Source organism: Sapajus apella, unplaced genomic scaffold (assembly GCF_009761245.1).
Source record: "Sapajus apella isolate SASKATOON/1434 unplaced genomic scaffold, GSC_monkey_1.0 scaffold15, whole genome shotgun sequence".
Classification (NCBI taxonomy): Eukaryota; Metazoa; Chordata; class Mammalia; order Primates; family Cebidae; genus Sapajus; species Sapajus apella.
In genome coordinates this window covers 10,998,817-11,019,182 of record NW_022436955.1, presented here as the reverse complement: position 1 = coordinate 11,019,182, position 20,366 = coordinate 10,998,817, and the positions used below count along the sequence as shown (strand labels likewise).

General features: G+C 55.5%; 1 protein-coding gene across 2 annotated transcripts in view; it reads left to right on the top strand.

Moving 5' to 3' along the window:
- The window catches only part of ATP6V0D1 (ATPase H+ transporting V0 subunit d1), a 42,541-nt gene that overhangs the window by 15,231 nt on the left and 6,944 nt on the right, over positions 1-20,366 (top strand). For both annotated transcript variants that reach the window (XM_032284255.1, XM_032284257.1), the window contains exon 2: positions 11,277-11,448. In XM_032284255.1, the coding sequence (XP_032140146.1) occupies positions 11,277-11,448 (172 nt within the window). The remainder of the gene's footprint in view (positions 1-11,276; positions 11,449-20,366) is intronic.

Below are 20,366 nucleotides of genomic sequence, written 5' to 3'. Positions count from 1 at the left end.
ATGTGGGTGGTCCTGAGAACTGCCAGGCAGATTGGTGGCAGGGGAAAGGAGTGTGTGGAGGAGAAGCCCTGACTGGTGCTGGACATTGCTTTCCTGGCCAGCTCTGGCCTGGCCCTGGGTACTTGCCCAGACCTTGCTCCCTGCTTGGATGCTCAGGCAGTGGTTTTCAGGCCTTGACCTCAACAGAGGCTTTCATGCTTGGCTGGTGGATGGGGCTTTCCCCGCTGAGGAGTCATCTGCAACTCAGCCTTTACTGCTTGCCCCTGTCCCTGTACTGGTGGCCATTCAGAGGCTACACAACCCCAGGTCTCCCCTACACCTGCCATCAGTTCTTCCAAGGCTGTTCCATGGGTATCCAGGCCACTGGTCTCATCCTGAGCCCCTGAGTGGCCCTCAGTGGCCCCCAGTGTCATAGCTGGACAGGCTCCTGGAGGTACCCTTATCCAGCTCTCTTACTTCATCTGGGAAGCTGGGTCCAAGGTGAGGCCCAAGGGCTTAATTATGGTCTCCTGACACCTGTCTTGGCATTTCATATCCAATCACTCTGCGTTCTTGGAATTTTTTTCTGTTTATCTATTATTTCATTTGTTCACAGCAGGATGCCTGGAGTACAGCTCTGTGAACTGGCCCCCAACTCAGGAAAGGGTAGTCAGGGGAAAGGAACCCTGCTTCTGGGGCCCTTGTCTTTTCCCTCAGGCCTTGCCACATGCGATCTAGCTTGGAACTTGAAGGGTTGGGAGCTGATGAATACAGATGAGCTGCAACCCATGACGCAGCACACAGGGCCCTGAGGCTGCCAGGTCATGGGTTGCAGCTCTGCCTTTTTCCTCCCACCCCTAACCCTTTAAGCTTCAAACTAGATATTATATCACAAGGCATGGGGGAGCACAGGGTCCTGGAATGTTACCCTTCAGTATCCGCCCAGGCCCCATGCCTCCCACTTCCCCCAGTGGCTTCCGTCATTTGTACCTAGCTTCCGTTGTGTGGTCAAGCAGGTGGCCACGTCCCTCCCAGGGGCCAGCCCAGGTCCACAGCACTGGCTCACTCTGGCTGGCATGTTACTGCTACCCCTGTACCTGTCTCACCGGGCCCTTGAGCAGGGGCGCTGAGGGGAGGGCTGGAAGGCAGGGTGGGTGGGGTCCTGGGGGTGCTGTATAGGACCAGCCTCACTCCCTCCCTCTTTTCCTTCCTTCATCCTTTTTTTTTTCCCTCTGTTTGTTTCTTGAAAGGGTCTCATTCTGTCACCTAGGCTGGAGGGCAGTGGCACGAACATTGCAGTCTTTACCTGCTGGGCTCACACTTGATCCTCTTGCCTTAGCCTTCTGAATAGTTGGGACCGCAGGCATGTGCTGCTACACCTGGCTAATTTTTGTATTTTTTGTAGAGACAGAATCTCTGTTGCCCAGGCTGGTCTTGAGCTTCTGGGTTCAAGAGATCTTCCCACCTCGGCCTCTCACAGTGCTGGGATTACAGGCATGAGCCACCACACCCAGCCTCTGTCCAGTTTCCATGAGCCACAGTGAATGGGACTTCATGCTGACAGTGCATGAGTTCACAGCCTCAGATGAGGTTTGATCCCATGAGCCCAAACACAGGGCCTAGGTCAAAGCAAAATGAATATTTCCTACTTCTCTTCTTTGTGCTGGCTATAGGCACCATGGAACTGGCAAAGATCCCTCTAGCCAGAATCCAGCCTGACCTGTTTATTCTCACTAAGAACAGCCACTTCTAGGGAACCCTAGAAATCCCCTTCACCTCTACCCAAGTGAGGCCCAGTTTTCCTTCGTGTCCTTTCTCAAGACAGCTATGCATGTAGAACAGGAGCCCAGCATCAAGAGCTGACAGGTTGCTCCAGTGGTGCAGGCCAGCAGACCTAGAAGCTAGACATGGGCATGGGCCGGCTTTTTTTTTTTTTTTTTTTTGAGACAGAGTCTCTCTGTGTCACGCAAGCTGGAGTGCAGTGGCATGATCTCAACTCACTGCAGCCTTAACCTCCCGAACTCAAGCCGTCTTCCCACCTTAGCCTCCCAGGTAGCTAAAACTACAGGCACACACTCCCACGGTGGGCGCATTTTGTTTTATTTATTTTTTTTTTGTGGAGATGGTCTCACTGTGTTGCCCAGGCTGGTCTCAAACTCCCTGAGCTCAAGTGATTCCCTCGCCTTGGCCTCCCAAAGTGTTGGGATTATAGGTGTGAGCCACCGTGCCCAGCCTTGGGCCAGCTTTTGAGCATAGCTTATTGTCATAACTGGCTTTCCTTGGGCTACCTGGCACCTGGCCAGGCCAGACCACTTTACCTCTTATTCATGCCCAGGCAAACTCATATCTTTGGGAAAATGAAAAGAAGCTCTTCTTCACAGCTCCAGATCCACTCTAGCCTCCAGGTTCTTTAACTGTGGTGGCAAACCTGGAGAAGAAAGAGCTTGCTTCGGTCAAAGTGCAGGGCAGCAGCAAGGGAGGGTGTGGCCCCTGCCTCCCAGGGTGAGGCTGGGTTGTCTGATTCTCAGGCTGGGCTGTGGCCAGGGAACATAGGGAAGCTGCCCTGCAAGCCCTGTGTCTCCTGGGACATGCCAGTCCCATGGAGCTTTAGGGCCTGGGTGGGAACAGCCTGGTGAGGGGCTGTCCAGGCGGATCTCCATTGAGTCGGAGGAGAGCTTCTTGGAACTTGCCCTAGGTGCAGCAGTAACCAGTTCTGCCCCTCCCTTTGGCACACAAGACTGTCGCCTGCCTGGCACCCCCCTGACTGTCAAACGAATTGACTTCCTCCTAGGATGTGAGAAATGCTTTCATTCTCCCAGCCGCAGGGACAAGGTGTTCCTGAGAGTATGAGAGTAATTAAGTGTGTGTCTGCCACCACCTGCCACCTGTCCCAGAGCAGGGAGTGGGGTGTCGAACCCAGGGCAGACATCTTGTTGCTTCCTGGACTTGGGAGGTGACTCTCCCATTTGATTCCTGTGTCTGATCTTGCTGGTGGGCAGTGTCACTGGCCCCTAGTGTCAGTTGGACCATCTCTGCAGATCAGCCCCGTTCCCCTACTTGAGTGCCTCACCTCACTGAAAAACCTCTAGCATGAAACAAAATGTGGGTCCAGGGACTGAGGAAGGGGAACTTACTGTCCTTTCCCTGCAGGAGCTCTGCCTCAGCTACCTGAAACCTAGTAACTTGCATGTGACTGTGCCCAGAAGGAGATTCCAGGTTCTTCCCAAGACTGCTGTCCTGCCAGCCCAGAGATTTCCCATGAAGCAAGAGCTGCCCTTGGCTACACTACCTCCTGTCTGCTCCCGAGACCCTCAGGGCAGCTCAGGGTGTGGTGGGTGGTGCAGGGTTGGGTCCTTGCCTCTGTCTATCCAGGTTGCTGGGGCTACCCAGAGCTCTCTATGATCTTGCTGATAGGTGAGATGTAGGCTTGGGGACAGAAGCCCCAGATCTTGAGCCAGCCCTGTTTCTCTTTCCCCAGGAGATGGCAGAGTGTTAGTATGCTCGTGCTGCACAAGGTTCCCTGCAGGCTTTATGACAGGGAAGAGGACATGCTAGAGGCCTGGGAAAGGGTTGGGACAGACCATGGAGAGGAGGAACATTGTGTGCAGGTACAGTCTGTGCAGGACTTAGTAGGACAGCCTGAGCAACAGCCTGGAGTCAAGGCTACACACTGCTGGGCTGACGGAGTCTGCCAGGAGAAATGGACTGTGGTATGCTGTGCTCAACTCTCTGTAAACCAGTGTCTTTTCTCAGTGTCCATGCAGTGCCCTGGGGGGCTGGCACTGCAGAACCTGTTACCCAGTGACTGGCCAGGGGCCTGGTTATAGAGATATTCCACAAGTGGTTTAGGGCTAACTTGTAGACAGGATTTGAACCCAGGTCCTTGTGGCTCTGAAGCCCAGATTCTTTCTCCCCTGTCCCACTCAGCTGCCTAAGGAATGATGTCTTGAAGCCAGTGATCTAGCAAAATGGATCTGCAGAGGGGGCTGGGGCTGTGGCATGGATCAGTTGATGGGTGATGGGTGGGCCCGCACTGGCCAGGGAAAGGTGCCGTGGATACCCCAATTGAGGGTGGTGGTGCCAAGGCTCTGGATGGGGAATGGCAGGTAGCATGGGGGAGGGGTGAAAGCTGGCATTTGATAGGAAGAGTTGGAACTTGGGTTACTCAGTCAATTGGTGTTATGTGAGGTTTGCAGGAGCCTGTGAAGGGCCCTGGCAGAGACCTGGGGACTGAAGAGGATGCTCAGACTGTGCTGCAGGCCCCAGGTAAACCCAGGGTTAATGGTTTCCATGCTGTGGCTCCCACACTGAAAGTTCCAGATGTAATGCTCTGACCCTGCAAATCCAGCCAGCCAGTGCACACATCTGCTTTGGAGCTGATATGGAAAAAAAGGTCTCCTCCCACCCCTGAGCCTAGGGAGGAGGTCAGGCGCAGCACATTCACCAAGGGGGGCAGGGCAGCTCTCACTTTGTTGGGCCACCAGCCTGGCCATCTGTCCACATGGGTCCATCTGTCTGAGTTTTCCTACTTTGAGCCACTAGAAGTTGTAGCATTGGAGGTAGAGCCCAGGTCTAGTTTCTTTGAAGCAAACTTCTCAGCCAGACCCAGGGGAGTGATAGAACAGGCTCCAAGGCTCTGCCACTCTTGAAGAGAATGGCAGTGTGGGCACACCAGACTCTAGGGAGCATGTTCTCACATCTGGTTTCATTCAGTGGGCCTCAATTCCTGAAAACCCCTGAGCTACCCTGGAGAGCCTCACTGAGTGACCTCTGGAAAAGCAGAAATAAAGTCTGGGAACACACTGTCCTCTCACGCTCTGCCGTAGCCAGCTGGCCAGCAAGACCCCTTCGTGGGCCGACCATGAGGCCACGGGGGAGCCTAGAGCAGGGCTGCCCCGCCTAGTGTGCTGGCCAGGGGCTGCCTCCATGCCTGCTGGACCCTGGGGCATGTGGGACCAACCCTCTGGCATAGGCCAGGACCCTTCTTTCTGCCTCCCTGTGGCCCTTGGGGAGGAGCTGTAGAGGCCTAGGGGCTGGAAAGGCCGTGTGCCTTCTGAACTTGGGAGCCCTGTAGGGGCTGAAAGATCCCGTTCTGGGTTGGCAGGATCTGGGAAAAGATTCAGGAAGTAGACAGGGGCAGGGCTGCCCAGCTGCCACCTCTCAAGGCCTGTCTGAGGCTGGCTGCCAAGCCCATACTTTGTCCCAGAGAGCAGAAAGCACTGGGCAGGTTGGGTGTCCCATGCCCTCCTACTAATCAGGGACTAGGGTGATAGGGGTGCCAGCTGGGGCCCACTATTTGGCCAGTCTGAGTCTGGTGCAGCCTGATGGTCAGGTGGGTATTGGGCTGCAGCCTTCCCAGGCCTCTTGAAAGATCTCAGCTGTCCCTGCTGGAGCCAGGGAAGTGATCCTTGACACAGGCAACCTCAGGGTGGACAGGGCCGCCCTGTGGAGGCAGGAGGGCAGGGACTCTCACTTTCCAGGCTGGGGGTGTGTCTTCCCAACCCAGCCTCTCGATGGGCCTGAGAAAGCAGCTCTATTTCCTGCACTTCAAGGGCTTCTCTCTCCAGCAGCCTGTGGACTTCCCTGGAGTACTTGCTGGAGCAAAGATCACAGGAAGGTCACGCTGGCCAGCAAGTAGCACTGTTAGACCAGTCAAGGACTGAGGTAATGCTAGGGCTGAGGGCACGGGGCCTCACAGGCTGTGGGGAAGAGGCAGAGCTTCAGCTCCAGGGCCACAGTGACTTCTGGGTGAAGGTGAGAATGACACATTAGAGTTGGAGGACTTCATTCTCGTGATAGTGTGGAGAGTGGACTTGGGAGTAAGGAGCCAAGATGTGGGGCAGGAGGCCTGGGGTAGTGCCAGGAGATGGAATTGTGGGGGAGTCATCAGAACATGGGGACAAGAACATGCAAAGCAGAGGAGGTATGGGAAGGTCCTGGGTGCAGGCTGAGGAGCAAGCCTAGGCCTGAGGGAAGGCTGGAGATACTGGGAGACTGAGTTGGTCTGGTGCTTGAGTTGGAGTTTAGATCAGACAGCAGAGGGAACTTCCTGAGAGCAGCAGCATCTTCTTGAACATGAGAAATCAGTCTCCGAGGAAGTCTTGTACTGTGAGAGATCCCAAACTGGCCAGACATTCCTGGTGTTGAGCCATGGATGGGAGGATTTGGGGTAGACAGCTGGGCTTGTGGGTAGACCAGAGCGGTCCCCCGAGTCTGTGCTAGCCAGAACACTGCTTGCTCATGCCTCGGCCAGGCATGTCTGGGCCTCTCAATGGCCATCACTGATCACCAAGGCTGTCAGGCTGCTGAGCCCAAGGCCCAGAGCAGAACTAGCCCCTGGCTTCCCAGAGCCCCTGCCGTCCTTGGCTGCCCTCAGGGGCTGGGCCAGGCCTGGGTGGCCAGGTCTCCCACGAAGCTCTCAACAAGTTCCAGGCCTCTCCTCCTGTGCTTAGATCCTGCTCCCAGTCACGTCCCCTCCCAGTCACATCCCCTCCTCCGCATCCCTCAGAGAGAGCAGGAAGCTGGGGAGGAGGGAGCATCCCAACCAGCCTTGTCCTAGCCCTGACCGGGACTGTCTTAGGGCCTGGGGCTGTCAGCCACTGGGTCTGAGAACCAGGTTTCTCCAACACGGCCAGAGCTGGTTTAGAAGCCCTGTGTGGTCCTCTCATGGGTGAGCTGAGGGTTCAGCAGGCCTCTTCCTCTAAGTCACCTTCTTGGCTGGCAGGCTGTCCCCCTTCCCTGGGTCACAGGGAAATGGGGGGTCCGGCCAGGGAAAGTGGTCTGGAATGGCCCTTTGACATCATTCCTGGGGGCTTTTAAAAAATAAGTTTCCTGGTAAGAAAGACTCCTCAGGCCTTGGGCAGGATTCTCAGTAGTGGCTCCCGGGTTTGCTCTGATCTGACAAAGGCCAGCAGAAACCACCCGGCTGCCTGCGTTCCAGCAGTGCTTGGAGCCGTGGCTTCCCCAGATGCAGCGTCAGCAGAACGCAGCAGCCAAGGCACAGGGGTGTTTGCTTGGAGGCCTATGCTGAGCCCAGGAGTGGAGGGCCTAGAAAAGAGTCTGCTGCTTGGCTTTGCCTCCCATTCACGTGCACACATTCCTGGCTTCTCTAGGAATGGATGGTGCCACAAGGGACGCCAGAGGGACTTGTCCCTGAGAGATGACAGTCCAGTGACAGTGCTGATGGTCCATGCCTGTCAGTGAGTGTCCAGGCTGCCTCTGAGGAGGGGAAGAAGGCATGCTCTGGCCTCTCCCACCCCTCTGCTACCACCTGCCAGCTCATCTGGGACTGAAATCTGCCTGGACAGCTGAGTCCATATCTGAAAAGCCTGTCCTGGGCCAAGGGCTGGGGAAGAGAGTGATAAAGGAGGCGCAGAGTGGGGAGGAGAGGAGGAGACCAGATCTGGGGACAGACAATCCCCCAGGCCTGCTCCACATCCCAGCCCCTCTATGCCCCAACTTTAGGACTCTGGACAGGTTTCATGTTCTGTCTGATATCTGTTCCTGAGGCTGTGAAATGGGCATGGCTGAGAGGTCGAGCACGCAGGGTGCTCCTGGCATGGGGCTGAGTACACCATATAGCCCATGTGTTTCTAGTTAGAGTGGAATTGGGTTTCCCTCTTCATGTTGGGATGAGGGGACTCCCCCTGACCAATGCTAGGTGTTGGATTGAGAGTCACGGAGACCTGGGGAGGGGAAAGGTGCTTGGCAGTAGGGAAATTGCTGAGCTAAGGAGAGAAGCCATGTGGAGCAAAGTGGGAGGCTGAAGCAGAGGAAGTTTCATGCTGCTTGAGAGCTCATGAGGATCCTGAGTGGGAGGTGACAACTCACTTGGGGAAGCCTCCCAGCAGCCTGTGCCAGGCCCTGGAAGAGCAGTATGTACACAGATGCCCGGGTGGGGCCCACTCCTGGTGCTTTGCAGGGGAGGGATCAGGAGGCCAGACCGGGGTCCACACTCCCAGTCCCAGGGAATACCAGAGCCACTGGCAGGAGTGCCGCCACCCAAATGACCGAGCTTTTCCCTGGAGCCCACCCTGTACATCTGGCCTGGCCTCTAGGCCCAGGCTATAGCTGAAAAGAAAGGAATTTCCTGGCCTGAGAAGGGCTCTTGGCTGGCTGCAGTGGCCGTGTGAATAAGCAGACAGGTTTGGTCTGGCATCTGCCTCGCCAGCGCCTGGGTCAGACCCAGAGCACTGTATTCCAGTCTTGGCTCCCAGCTGCCATCTGCTCTGCAGCTTCCCCTAGTGGAGATTTCAGCACTTGCTGGGCCTGGGCCAGAACCCCAAGTATATAAAATCAGAGTATGAACATGACTTGATAAATGAAGAAGGCTTCATTTTAATACCACAGCAAGAGGAACCAGTTAATAATCTCACCATTTCACATCCACAAAAACCACATCAGGAGCATTAACAATCTCTCTGTTTTGTGCAAATAAACCATGTTTCTTTTCAAAAGACTTGCAGGCTGGTTGCAGTGGCTCATGCCTGTAATCCCAGCACTTTGGGAGGCCAAGGTGGGCAGATCATGAGGTCAGGAGTTCAAGACCAGCCTGACCAACATGGTGAAACCCCATATCTACTAAAAATACCAAAATTAGGTTGGATATGGGTAGTTTACACCTGTAATCCCAGCATTTTGAGAGGCCGAGGCAGGCGGATCATATGAGGTCAGGAGTTCAAGACCAGCCAGACCAACATGGAGAAACCCTGTCTCTACTAAACATACAAAATTAGCTGGGCATGGTGGTGCATGCCTGTAATCCCAGCTACTCAGGAGGCTGAGGTAGGAGAATCACTTGAACCCTGGAGGGGCAGAGATTGCGGTGAGCTGAGATTACACCATTGCATTCCAGCCTGGGTAACAAGAGTGAAACTCCATCTCAAAAGAACACAAACAAGCAAACAACAAACAAAAAAACAAAACAAAATACAAAAATTACCCAGGCATGGTGGCATGTGGCTGTAATCCCAGCTATTCAGGAGGCTGAGGCTGGAGAACCGCTTGCACCCGAGGGGCGGAGGTTGCAGTGAGCCGAGATCGCACCACTGCACTCCAGCCTGGATGACTCTGCCTCACACACACACACGAAAAGACATGCACAGTTGCCCAAGCTCAAGGATATTAAAATCCAGCACATGAAACCCACTTCTAGAATAGATAATGAAATACTGGAACCACGGAAGTTTACTAGGCAAAGCACCTTTTCTTACCCATGCCTTATTATAGGAGGAGCTGAGGTTTGGTTAGATGTGATGAGGATGTGCAAGAACAGATCCCAGGGCAAGGGCTCATTGCAGATGGCCTGGGGTAAGGATGTAGGAGAGTGTACATCTCCCAGGCAAAAGGCACGGGGGTCCACAGAGCAGAACAGGGGCTGGTGGCTTCTGCGTGCCCTGCCTGGTCCTCTCTTCTGTGCCCTTTTGGGTGGCCATGGGAGAAAAGTAGTGGTCAATTGCAGAGTGATGGTGAAGGCAGCAGGTGTCTCCTGGAGGCCTCAGGAGGTTGAAGTTCACTCCATGAGTGCCCAAGAGCCACAGAGGTCATAAGTGTGGCCTGCCGCCATCCCCCCAGAGATGCAGGTGGAAGGCATCCTTTCCAGAGACCTGTACACACCCCCCTCCAACATGCTGTCTTCCATCTCTCCTTTAGCACACCTGACTCCGGGTTGGGATTGTCTTCTCCTGGAGTACAGCAGGAGGGCATCACAGGGTCCCCTCAGTCCTCTCTAAGCAACCCAGGATGGCATGGTCCCCTGGGCCTCAAAGACACCTGGGGAGGCCTTGGCCAGGAGAGCATGTGGAGGGGTCCACAAGTGCAGCTTCTCCTCTCACCCCCTGGGCAGCTTCCCAGGGGATGGAGAGACATGTAGTTTTCCAAACCAGTTTCCGCCATGTGTCTGGGCCTCTTCTCAGCTACTGTCCTTGGTAGTATCCTCAGGGAGCTTCTGTATCCTGTATCAGGTGGGATAGTGCTGCAAAGAAGAATAACACAAGTGAGGGGACAGTGCTGGGCTGCTGGAGAAGCCTCTGAATAGGGGGCATGTGAGGAGAGATCTGAAGGAAGGGAGGGAGACAGCTCCACTTTCAGGCCAGAGGACAGGGAAGGGCCCTGAGGTTGGGACATGGCTGGGGATAGTGAGCATAGGGGAACGGCAGGACCTAAGTCAGAGAGGTAAAGCGGGGATGGTGGGGTGACCACATGGGGGCTCTGGAAGGGAGTCTCTGAGTGAAGTAGGAGCAGGAGAGAGTTTAAGGCCAGTGAGTGACATGGTCTGCCTTGTGTTTTAAAAAGATCACTCTGGCTAGCACATACATGCCTGTAGTCCAGGCTGCTTGGGAAGCTGAGGTCAGAGGATTGCTTGAGTCTAGGAGTTAAAGTTCAGCCTGGAAACATAGCAAGACCCCATCTCTAAAAAAAAAAACAATAAAAACAACAGCAGCAAAAAAAAAAAAAACACAAAAACCGAAACACTCTGTGAGACTGTTGTTGGGTTCTCATCAGGATCCCCCTGCCTCTCCCCTGGCCTGCTTCCCCTGGGCCCATCTGCTCCGCCTCTCCTTCCTTCTCCTTCACCCTGTCTCTGAATGCTCAGGAGAGCCCCTCACGATTGGCCTGCCTGCCTGCCTGCCTCCGGCAACTCCGAAGGGACGCCCAGTCTTTCCTGCCAGGCTCACCTCCTCCACATGCCACTCATTCACCCTGTAGGCCACTTGTTACACTATCCTATTGGCTATTTCCTTTCTTGCCCCTGCCCTTTGCTGTAGCCCAGCCTTTCGTAGCCTTCTCATATTCTCAGTCTGATCTTTGGTGCCCTCTCCACTCCACTCCCGCAGCTTCAGGCATCTTTTTTATTTCATGTGCCTTGTGTCTGCCTTGGGGTGTGTTAGATTGCCCCTCTGACCCCGAGGCCCTGGAGCGCAGGGCTCATGACTTACTCTGCTCTAGGTTAGGGCCAGCCTACAGCTTAGCATACAGAAGGGCCTCAAAGGCTGTGGGTTGTGGATTGGACCTTGGAGTTTCCCAGGCCTTCTTGTCATCTTGGGGAGGAACTATTCCTCTAATGCTTGGACTCTGGGGCCCCATGTGCTGGATTGTGACCCAAGGATCTGGCACATCTCCAGGACCTTAGTTGCCTTGTGGTAGCCCCTGAGCCAACAGGGAGATGGAGGTTAGGGTGGTAGTGGGACATAGTGGCAGGGGAGACCTGGGGCTCAGAGTTGGGGTGGGGATGGGTACTTGGGACCCTTGGGGAGGCCCAGCAAGGCTAGCCCTTACCCCCTACTCTTGGGTTTCAGACCTGAAACTGCATCTGCAGAGCACTGACTATGGCAACTTCCTGGCCAATGAGGCATCACCTCTGACGGTGTCAGTCATCGATGACCGGCTCAAAGAGAAGATGGTGGTGGAGTTCCGCCACATGAGGAACCACGCCTACGAGCCACTCGCCAGCTTCCTAGACTTCATTACGTGAGTGTGCCTTGTAGCGCCTTCTCTTCTCACCTGGGCAGGATAGCTACACCTGCAGGAGCTGGCCCCAGTGTGGCTTAGGCCAGCTGCCTTTGTGCCTGTGTCATCTGTCAGAGCTGATGATAGCTCTATTAGGCCAGCTGTCATGGGGCCCTGCCTTCAGAGTCCTCCCTGACTGTGTGTGTGGTCATTCAACAACCCTGGATCTCCAGGCCACCACCTATAAAGTAGGGTCACTAGCAAGTTCGCTATTGACTGAAGGTATGGTGGGCAGGCAAGGGTGTCCCACGCAGTAGTGCTGATGAAGCCCCTTCCCCAAGTCACAGAGATTGGGGTAGGGAAACCTGGGAAGATGGGAGCCCTTTTTCTCACTCACCCTACAGCACCCAAACGGACCACTCACCAGGCTCCACTCCCCATGCCGAGGGTCCGGAGTCAGGGGATGAACAGAGCTCTGAAAAGCCAAGGATTTTGGATAGGCCCAGTCTATCTGCTCTGACCATGGCCCTGGTCTCAGGGAGATTGGGTTGCAGTAGTGTTGGGGGGCAGGCTGAATGTCTAGCTGTCTTTCTCAGTTCTGATGCAAGCCCTCAGAAACTCAGGTGGGCAGGCCCCCATTCTTCCTGCCTTTGGCTGTCCCAGCTTCCTCATTGTCTGACCCTTGGGCACAGCTCTGGCTTCATCAAGCTCCTGGAGAAGCTGAGTGGAGGAAGGACCTTGGGATCTGCAGGCTGGGGGAGGGTACCTGGACTGGGCAGTCTCTGCTGGCATGTGTGTCTGTGGACACAGGGAGGTAGAGAGCACCCTTCTGCAAGGATGTCCCAAGAGCCACGAGCCAGGTCCTGGTGGACAAAGAAATAGCCTCAGTGCAGGTGGCTGCCCCACGGGGGTGGTGAGCAGAGGCATACTCAACGGCTAGCATCTAGGAGAGTGCCCTACATTGGCAGAGTGTGAGTGTGTGGTATGGGGAAGCATTTCCCTGAACTCTCTGGGTATTGTCTAGATTTTACCATTCCCTGATTATGGTGCCCCCACTCTCCTCCTTGGGACCTGGCATACCTGGCCCACTTGTCCCTGCAGGGACAGAGTTAGATGCCTGCTGCCTGGCCTGATTCTTACCCCCTGCATTTAGGAGCCACTTGCCCAGGATCCACTTGCTCTAGTAAGTACTGCAGCCAAAGGGCTCCATTCTCAGGCAGGAGTCACAGGCTGGAATACCTGAAGGGCCAGTGAACATGCCCAAGCTAGGAAGAAGGCCCTCTCCTGGCCACAGGCCTCCTTCCCTGAGAGCCTCCCTGCTGTCCTGGCGAGGCCCAAACTCACACTGCCCTGGCCCCCATCAAGGTATGCCAACGTGGACCTACTGGGGCAGGAGCCTGGCAATGGGGTGTCTCTTGTGCTGCTACATTAGGGGTCACATTGCAGCTCCCATCTGTTGATCATTCCCTGGCCTGGTCCTCTGTGTTCTTTGCCGCAAAGCCAGAGCTGAGGACATACCAGGAAGCAGTACATTTATTGCCAGAGCCCAGCCTGAGACTTGTTTGCACAAGGCTGCTTCAGCTTCCTGGTGAATGTTCTGGCCTTGCCAGCTAGGCTGGCTGGGGGAGGCCTGACCCCATGCCCATCCATGGTCAGAGGGTAGATTTTACCCATCCCATTGCCCACTGGTCCACCTGCCTGTGCAGCTAGCCCTTGGTCCTAGCCTGCCAGGCCTTGAGGGGAGGTCATCCTTGCTGCCAGGCGTGCATGCTCACCCTCTTGAGCATCCTCAGCTTGTTTCTGCCCAACAGCTTCTGGTTATACCTGTTTTGGTCTTAGCCTGCCAGGCCATGAAACTGGAGAGGACTCTGAGTGTGACTGAGGCCTCACAGTCGCCAGCTCTTTGCTGGAGGCTGGCAGCAAGCACCAAGGGTGCTTAAAGCAGCCAAGTGCTGTCCTGTGGCAGGCTCTCCAAACTGCCACTTCCCACCCCTTCCATTCACGGGTGATTGTGGCTTACAGTCCTACCAGCCACTCACTTCTGCCCTCACTCAGGAGGAGCTCAGCAGTTCACATGCCAGCCCATCAGGGCCTGTGTCTGCTTGGTCCATGACCTCGTCATCTCCAGTGACCCGCTCCTTTGCTCTTCTGCTCTGTACTTCAGCCACCCCCACTGATGGCTGCCCAGGGCCACGTCACCACCTGGAACTGCTCCACCCCTGAAATCGCTGAATCAGGCACCCTCTCTACCCACAGCCTTCAGGCCCTCCAGCCCACTCTCAGTCCCTTGTGGGACATGGGTTCCGGACTCAGCAGGACACTAGGCCTTGCTTCCTCCCCTGCTACCCCTTCTGTCTTCATTTCCCGCCCTCCCCAGCTGAAGTTCCCTGGTCTATCATTCGAACACTCTTCTGCCAACATCCGCAGCTCTCTTGGCTGCCCGACTCATGGTCCCACCCGGCTGGCAGCCCCCCAGCCCTGGAAGAATCCCAGCAGCCTCCAGCCTGGAGCCACCCTCCCCCCACCTCCACTGCCGGGAGGAGAGCTGGGGAAGCTAGCCTTGTGGGGGGGGTCATCCTTGCTGCCAGGCATGCATGCTTACCCTCTTGGCCAGCCTCAGCTTGTTTCTGCCTGGCAGCCTCTGGCTGTACCTACTACACCCTGCAGCCCCCACCAGCACTCCGAAGACCACCTTCCCATCTTAAACACCATTGCTCCCCTCCCCCAGACTCCTTTTGGGCAGATGGCCCACCCTTCTTCCCAAAGAAGCCAATATGCCTCCAGGGCTACATCTACCCCCTACCCCCCGAGCTCCATTCTAATAGCAGAAGTGCCCTTCCTTTTCTCTTGGACCCTTCCACCAGTGTTCTGAGTGTCCTCACCTTACTCCCTGGACCCTGAGTGGCCACTCATCTGCATTCCTCTCTGTGCAGGCACCTTTCCTTCCAGATTCTTCTCTTCATCTAAGGAAGCTCAAATAATTAACAAACCATCTCATGGGACTTAAACTATTACATTCACTGTCTATTCTCTCATTTCCCCTCATCCCTCGAACTTCCAACAGTCCTGTCACTCCACCACAAGGCCCTGGCTAAGGCCACTCATGACCTTCATGTGGCCAAGGTCTCCAGGCGTGACCACCCTGCGGTATCCAGCCCCCAGCCCCCTAGCCATTTCCTTCCTCCCATGATGCCTCTCTGACTTAACTCCTACCTCTCTGGTCACTCTCCCTTCTCCGCTCTGCCCCAGCAGGCCATCCCCAGTATGTGTGTGGAGTGTTGCAGGAAGGGGTTCGTTCCAGAAGGGCCTGTGCCAAGGGAGCTCCCCCAGCCTGGGGCTCACGATTGGCTTCCCTGTGGAGGTAGCTAGTTTGGCTGAGGGAAAAATCATGTAAGGGAAGCATTGGGATAGGAAGTTTCTAGGATGAGGGAACTATACATGTCTGAGAAGTAAGCATGGCACACCTGGCTCTGTGCCTTACACAACAGCCTCCAGGTGTGGTAGCCACTGGGGGAAGGAGGAAGCTACCCTAGAAATACCCAGAGGAATATCCAGAGAGGAGAGTGTAGTCCTCCAGGCAGTAGAAGCATCAGCGAGATGCCCTGTCTTGGGTGTGAACACCTGAGGGAACAGTGCCCTTACTGCCCACAGACAAAGTTGGCCCAGCTGGGGACAGAGGTTGGGACCATCCCAGAGGTCACCTTAGCTCCATCCCTCAGAGCTTCATAGTTGCTTTTGGAGCTGCCCCAGGCTAGCTGGAGCAGGCTTCTGCCAGGAGGTGATGAAAGCAGGAGCTGGCCGAAGCTGCCTTTGCCCTTCCATGTGAGAGGCTGTGTCCACTGCTTTTGTAGATCCTGGCCAGCCATCAGCCACACACATAACCGGTACCTGCTCTGGGCCAGGCCCGGGGCTGGGAGGGAGACTGGATGCAGTGGGGTGGTGCCAGTGATAGTATAGACAGTGCCTGGAGCAGCTTCAGCAAAGGGAACTGGGGGTCACAGGTGGCTTCACAGCATTGGGAGGACTCCAGGATCAGGTGGGGAGAGAGGCCACCTGAGAGAGTAGGTGGCTGGAGAAGAGCCAGCAGTCTAGCATGAGGCAGATGTCTGGCATGGGGCCGACAGCCTAAGTGAGATAGAGCCCCTAAAGTAGACTGTTGTCATGTGTTCTTGAGAGATCTGGCTCGGTTTTGTGGCACTAATATGTTAATATGCACCGTGCCCAAGCCCAGCCATTACCTTGCTGTGTGACTTGGGATAGTGTCTATCAGGGTTTTTTGGTCTTGGAGGGGACCTTGATCTGGGCCATTCCGTGATGTTTTCCCTAAAGAGAGTTGGCCCTGGAAGAGGAGTTGGGAGACTTCTTGTGGGAGGAGTGAGTGTGGCCTCTGGGGAGTCCCATAGGGGCCTTGAAGGCCTTTGCCTTTGAATGAGTGAGCTTCCCTGGAGGGGGCCTAGCCCAGGTGCCCATTGGCAGAGGCTGGGAATGGGTAACCCGCACCATCTGGGGGATCTGAGGGCCCATATTTCTCTTGTGTCAGGGGCCTCAGTGCCACCAGCCTGGAGTGGGCAGCTGGAAAGAGGCTTTGTCCCGGGACAGTGGCCTCAAATGCCTAATGGGCCTGACAGCACATCTGCATTTTTCTCTAGGATCTGTCACCCCAACCTTGGGGCCCTGCTTGGTCACAGAGGTTCATCAGGTCCCCTGACCCCCGCTCCCCTGCCTAGTTCCTGTCTTGTTATCTACAGTCACTGTTTCTGGGTTGGTGGTGGGACTGACTCTGCAGTTGGGGGTTATAGGGCTGCTGTGGTTTTGGGGTCTTGGGCTAGACCTGGCTCCTGCCTTGAAGGAGTGCCAGCACTGCCACTCTTCTCCTGGGCCTGGGGGCAAGCATGCAGGAGCTCCTTGAGGCCTAGAAGGCTCAGACCAGGTGGGAGGACCCAAGTGGGCCTCGGGGGAGGGGCAGGATTTTTTTTTTTTTTTTTGAGATGTGTTCTTGTTGCCCAAGCTGGAATGCAGTGGCATGATCTCAGCTCACTGCAACCTCTGCTTCCTGGTTCAAGTGATTCTCCTGCCTCAGACTCCCAAGTAGTTGGGATTACAGGCACGTACCACAACACCTGGCTAATTTTTTTTGTATTTTTAGTAGAAACAAGGTTTCACCATGTTAACCAGGCTGGTCTCGAACTCCTGACCTCTGGTGATCGCCCACCTCAGCCTCCCAAAGTGCTGGGTTTATAGGCGTGAGCCAAGAGGCAGGATTTTTATGAGCAGGTTAGAGCTCAAACTATCTCTGTTGGGGCCACACCTCACTCATCTTTTATTTTATTTATTTATTTTTTTTTGAGATGAAGTCTTACTCTTTTGCCTAGGCTGGAGTGCAGTGGCACAATCTTGGCTCACTACAAGCTCTGCCTCCCAGGTTCAAGCAAGTCTCTTGCCTCAGCCTCTGGAGCAGCAGGGATTACAGGTGTGCACCACCACGCCTGGCTAATTTTTGTATTTTTAGTAGAGACGGGGTTTCATCAAGTTGATCAGGCTGGTCTCAAACTCTTGGCCTCAAGTGATCCACCCACCTCATCCTCCCAGAGTGCGGGAATAACAGGTGTGACCCACTGTGCCTGGCCTCATCTTCTATTTATTTTATTTTTCTGAAACAGGGTCTTGCTCTGTTGCCTAGGCTGGAGTGCAGTGGCGTGATCATAGTTCACTGCAGCCTTGATCTCCTGGGCTCAAGTGATCCTTCTGCCTCAGCCTCCCAAGTATCTGGGACTACAACTGCATGCCACCATACCTGGCTAATTTTTTTGATTTTTTAATAGAAATGAGGTCTTCCTATGTTGCCCAAGCTGGCCTCAAACTCCTGAGCTAAGAGATCCTCCCATCTCTGCCACCCAAAGTGCTGGGATTACTGGTGTGAGCCACCATGTCTGGCACTCACTTATGTTGGTACATAGGGGAAACTAAATTTTGAGAGGTGGACAAGGCTCAGAAACAGTGATATTTCTGTTCACTTTCCACCCTGCACAGGGCTCTGCAGAATCCAGACGTGATTGAGTACAGATACTGTCACTAGCAGCTCGCTGGAGACCCTGTTGGGGGCTGCAGTGGGCAGGCTGGCAGGAGTACCCAGGCATCGTGGCTGCCTCACTAGAACCCCCCAGGGTTGAGAAGCTGTGTTGTTCCAGCAGGTGGCACCAAAGGGCACAGCAGAGGGACAGGGTTGGCTAGGGACTCTGAAGGCTTCTTGGAGGAAATGGCTTCCAAAACTCCAACCCAAGACGTCTGTGGGCCCAAGCTGAGTTTTGAAGGCATAGGGCAAGGGAGGGCCTCTGGGCAGAGACATACAGACGGCCCCACCCCCACCCCACAAGGGCCTCTTTGGTCTGGCGGGCAGCCGGCCCTCCACTCCCCAGCTGTCTTCCCCTGGAGGGAGACATTGACCAGCTGGAACCTTATTCCCTCCTATTGAGGCCAAATGAGGGGAGGAATGGTGGAGTAGCTTTCTGGGGGCAGGGAGGCAGCTGGGGAAGCCAGGCAAGGAGGAGGGGGATTTCCCTGCCTGCTGAAGTCCTCGGTCTTGGGAGAAAGGCAGACTGCTGGGCCAGCATCATCTCTTCCGGGCCTGTCCTGCCTCTCATCTCCTGAAAAAGAGGATTCTGCCCCTCACTGGGCAGGGGAGAAAAGCAGGGCTGCAGCATCAACAAGCTTATAGCCAGCCTGGGAAGGGAAGTGCTGGGCCTGGCAAAGGATGGCCCACGATTGGCCTGGCTTGGGTTTGAAGAGGGCCTTGAAGAGGCTGGAGTGATGTGATTATGTGTGGCCCTTATCAGGCTCAGCATTTCCCCCGCATAAACAGATGCCCTGAGTGATGGGCATAAGGAGGGGAAGGTTGAAAAAGAGGAAACTGGCTGCTGGGGATCCCTCTGAGAACATGAGACTAGATGGAGTGTCTAGAGCCAGGCAGGGGGCCCTGGTCATGGGTGGAGGTGTGTGGACACTGGCCATGGGTGGAGGTGTGTGTGGGGACGTGGAGCTCCTCTGCCTTGTGGTGTGAGAGGGCCTGGTGGTGTCCCTCTTTGAGTCTTATCTACTCTGACAAAGAGGCTGGTAATACTCGTGGTTGTGGGATTACTTGGATAAGGTAGGCCTCAGGGGTGTCCTTTTCTCCCTCTTCTCATCCGAAAGGGAGTGAGAGTTTAAGAAAGCATCCTTTGACTTGGGGGCAGGGGATTTGTAGCTGTCTGAGGGAGCACTATGGCTACATTGGGGCTGGATGGGGTGCAGTTGGAGTATTGTAGGGTGGCGCATGTATAGCATGGGTTCTGGGGTTTGTGAGATGTTGGAGGCCTCATAGGCAGGAGGCGTATGTGCTGTTGAGGGTAGAAAAGATGCAGGCTGTGGCTGAAGACCAGGGCCCAAAGCTCTGGTGAGCTCTGAGGTCCCTTTCTCTGCCAGCACTGTGGGGTCGAGAGGAGGAGGCTGCCGTTTGGGCTCCTTGGCTTGCAGCTGCAAGTGGGCCCTGCCTGAGGCGCTCCGTTTGGGTTGGGAGTGGGGGACTGCCTCTTCTCAGTGCACATCCTGTAGCTGACCCAGCCAGATTGGGGGTGGAGAGAGGGCAGTTGCCTGGCCCCAGGCCCAGGAGAGCAAAGGTCTTTCCAGGGCGCCAGGCTGGGTGGGAGCTGGGAGAGTGTACAGCAAGCAGGGGGAGTGGGGGTCAGGCCAGGACAGGAGCTGGGGCCTTTTCCTCCTGCCGCCTTCCTGGAGGGCCCTGTGGGAGCTCCCCCAGTGGCCAGTGCTTTGAGCTGAGGCCTGGGCCCTGGGCTGCCACCTCCCCCCTTTCTTTCTTTAGTATGGGGGAAGATGCCTCCTACTAAGGTCTTCCCTGGACAGCCTGAGCACTGGTTGCACAAGGTCCTGTCACAGGGCAGGGGCCTGGCTCTGGCCCACCCAGAAGCTAGGACAGAACCTGTGCCCAGTGTCCAGCTCAGAATAGCAGCCTCCACCCCAGCTTTTATTCTCCCATAGGAGCCCCACCCTGATCTTGGAGGACATTCCCCCTAGGCCTCATTTAGCTCCCTTGTACTATGAGTTCATCTCTGGTGACAGACTGAAGGATAGTTGTGGCTACTGCAGCCTAACTGTAGCCTGGGGCCCTCTCTGCCCCAGGTGACTACACAGAACTTTGTGCCCCAGCCCCTTTGTAACTGGTTGGAGGCAGAGCCTTGTCTCTTGCCAAGTCTAAACTGGGCAGTCCCACCCCTCCCCAGCTCCACAGCCCCCTCTGCTGCCCATGCACCCCACAGAGCTGGCCTCCTGCAGGGCAGAGAGTGAGGGGCGCCTCGGCCTGGGATCAACCTGACCCAGCTTCTTGTTCAGGTCTCTGGGTCTTATCCAGGCCATCCTGGGTGTATGCCCAGCCCTGGCCTCAGGCCCTAAAGGAAGAGGGCAGTTCTCTATCTCTGGTTTGGGCTCTGTAGGTCTGCCTGACCTGGGCCTTCACTCTAGAGGACTCCCATTGGCTCCTTCCTGGCTTTCCCCGGAGAAGCTTCTCTCCACTCCCTTCTTCAGCCTTTCCTCCCCCACCATCTTTGCCTCTTCCTCCTCTGTCCCCACTGGGAGACAGAGTGACCCTTACTGGATGGTGATTCCCCTGTGTACATCCTGCTTATAGATCCTTAGTGCTCAGAACAAAGCCAGGAACGTCCAAGGCCAGCCTCTGGCCCCAGCCCGCTGCAGCTCCGTGCTGCCAGCTGCTGCGCCTTTCTTTCCCTCTGCCAGTCCTGACTGTGCCAGTTCCTCGAATGCATCCGTCACTCAGTGAGTGCCTCCAGGCCTTTGCACATGCTGTTGCCTCTTCTTAGAACACGCTTTCATTTCCCAGCCCTTTAATCTCCCAGGCTCTCACACTCGTCACCCAGGCTGGGCTACATGTCTCA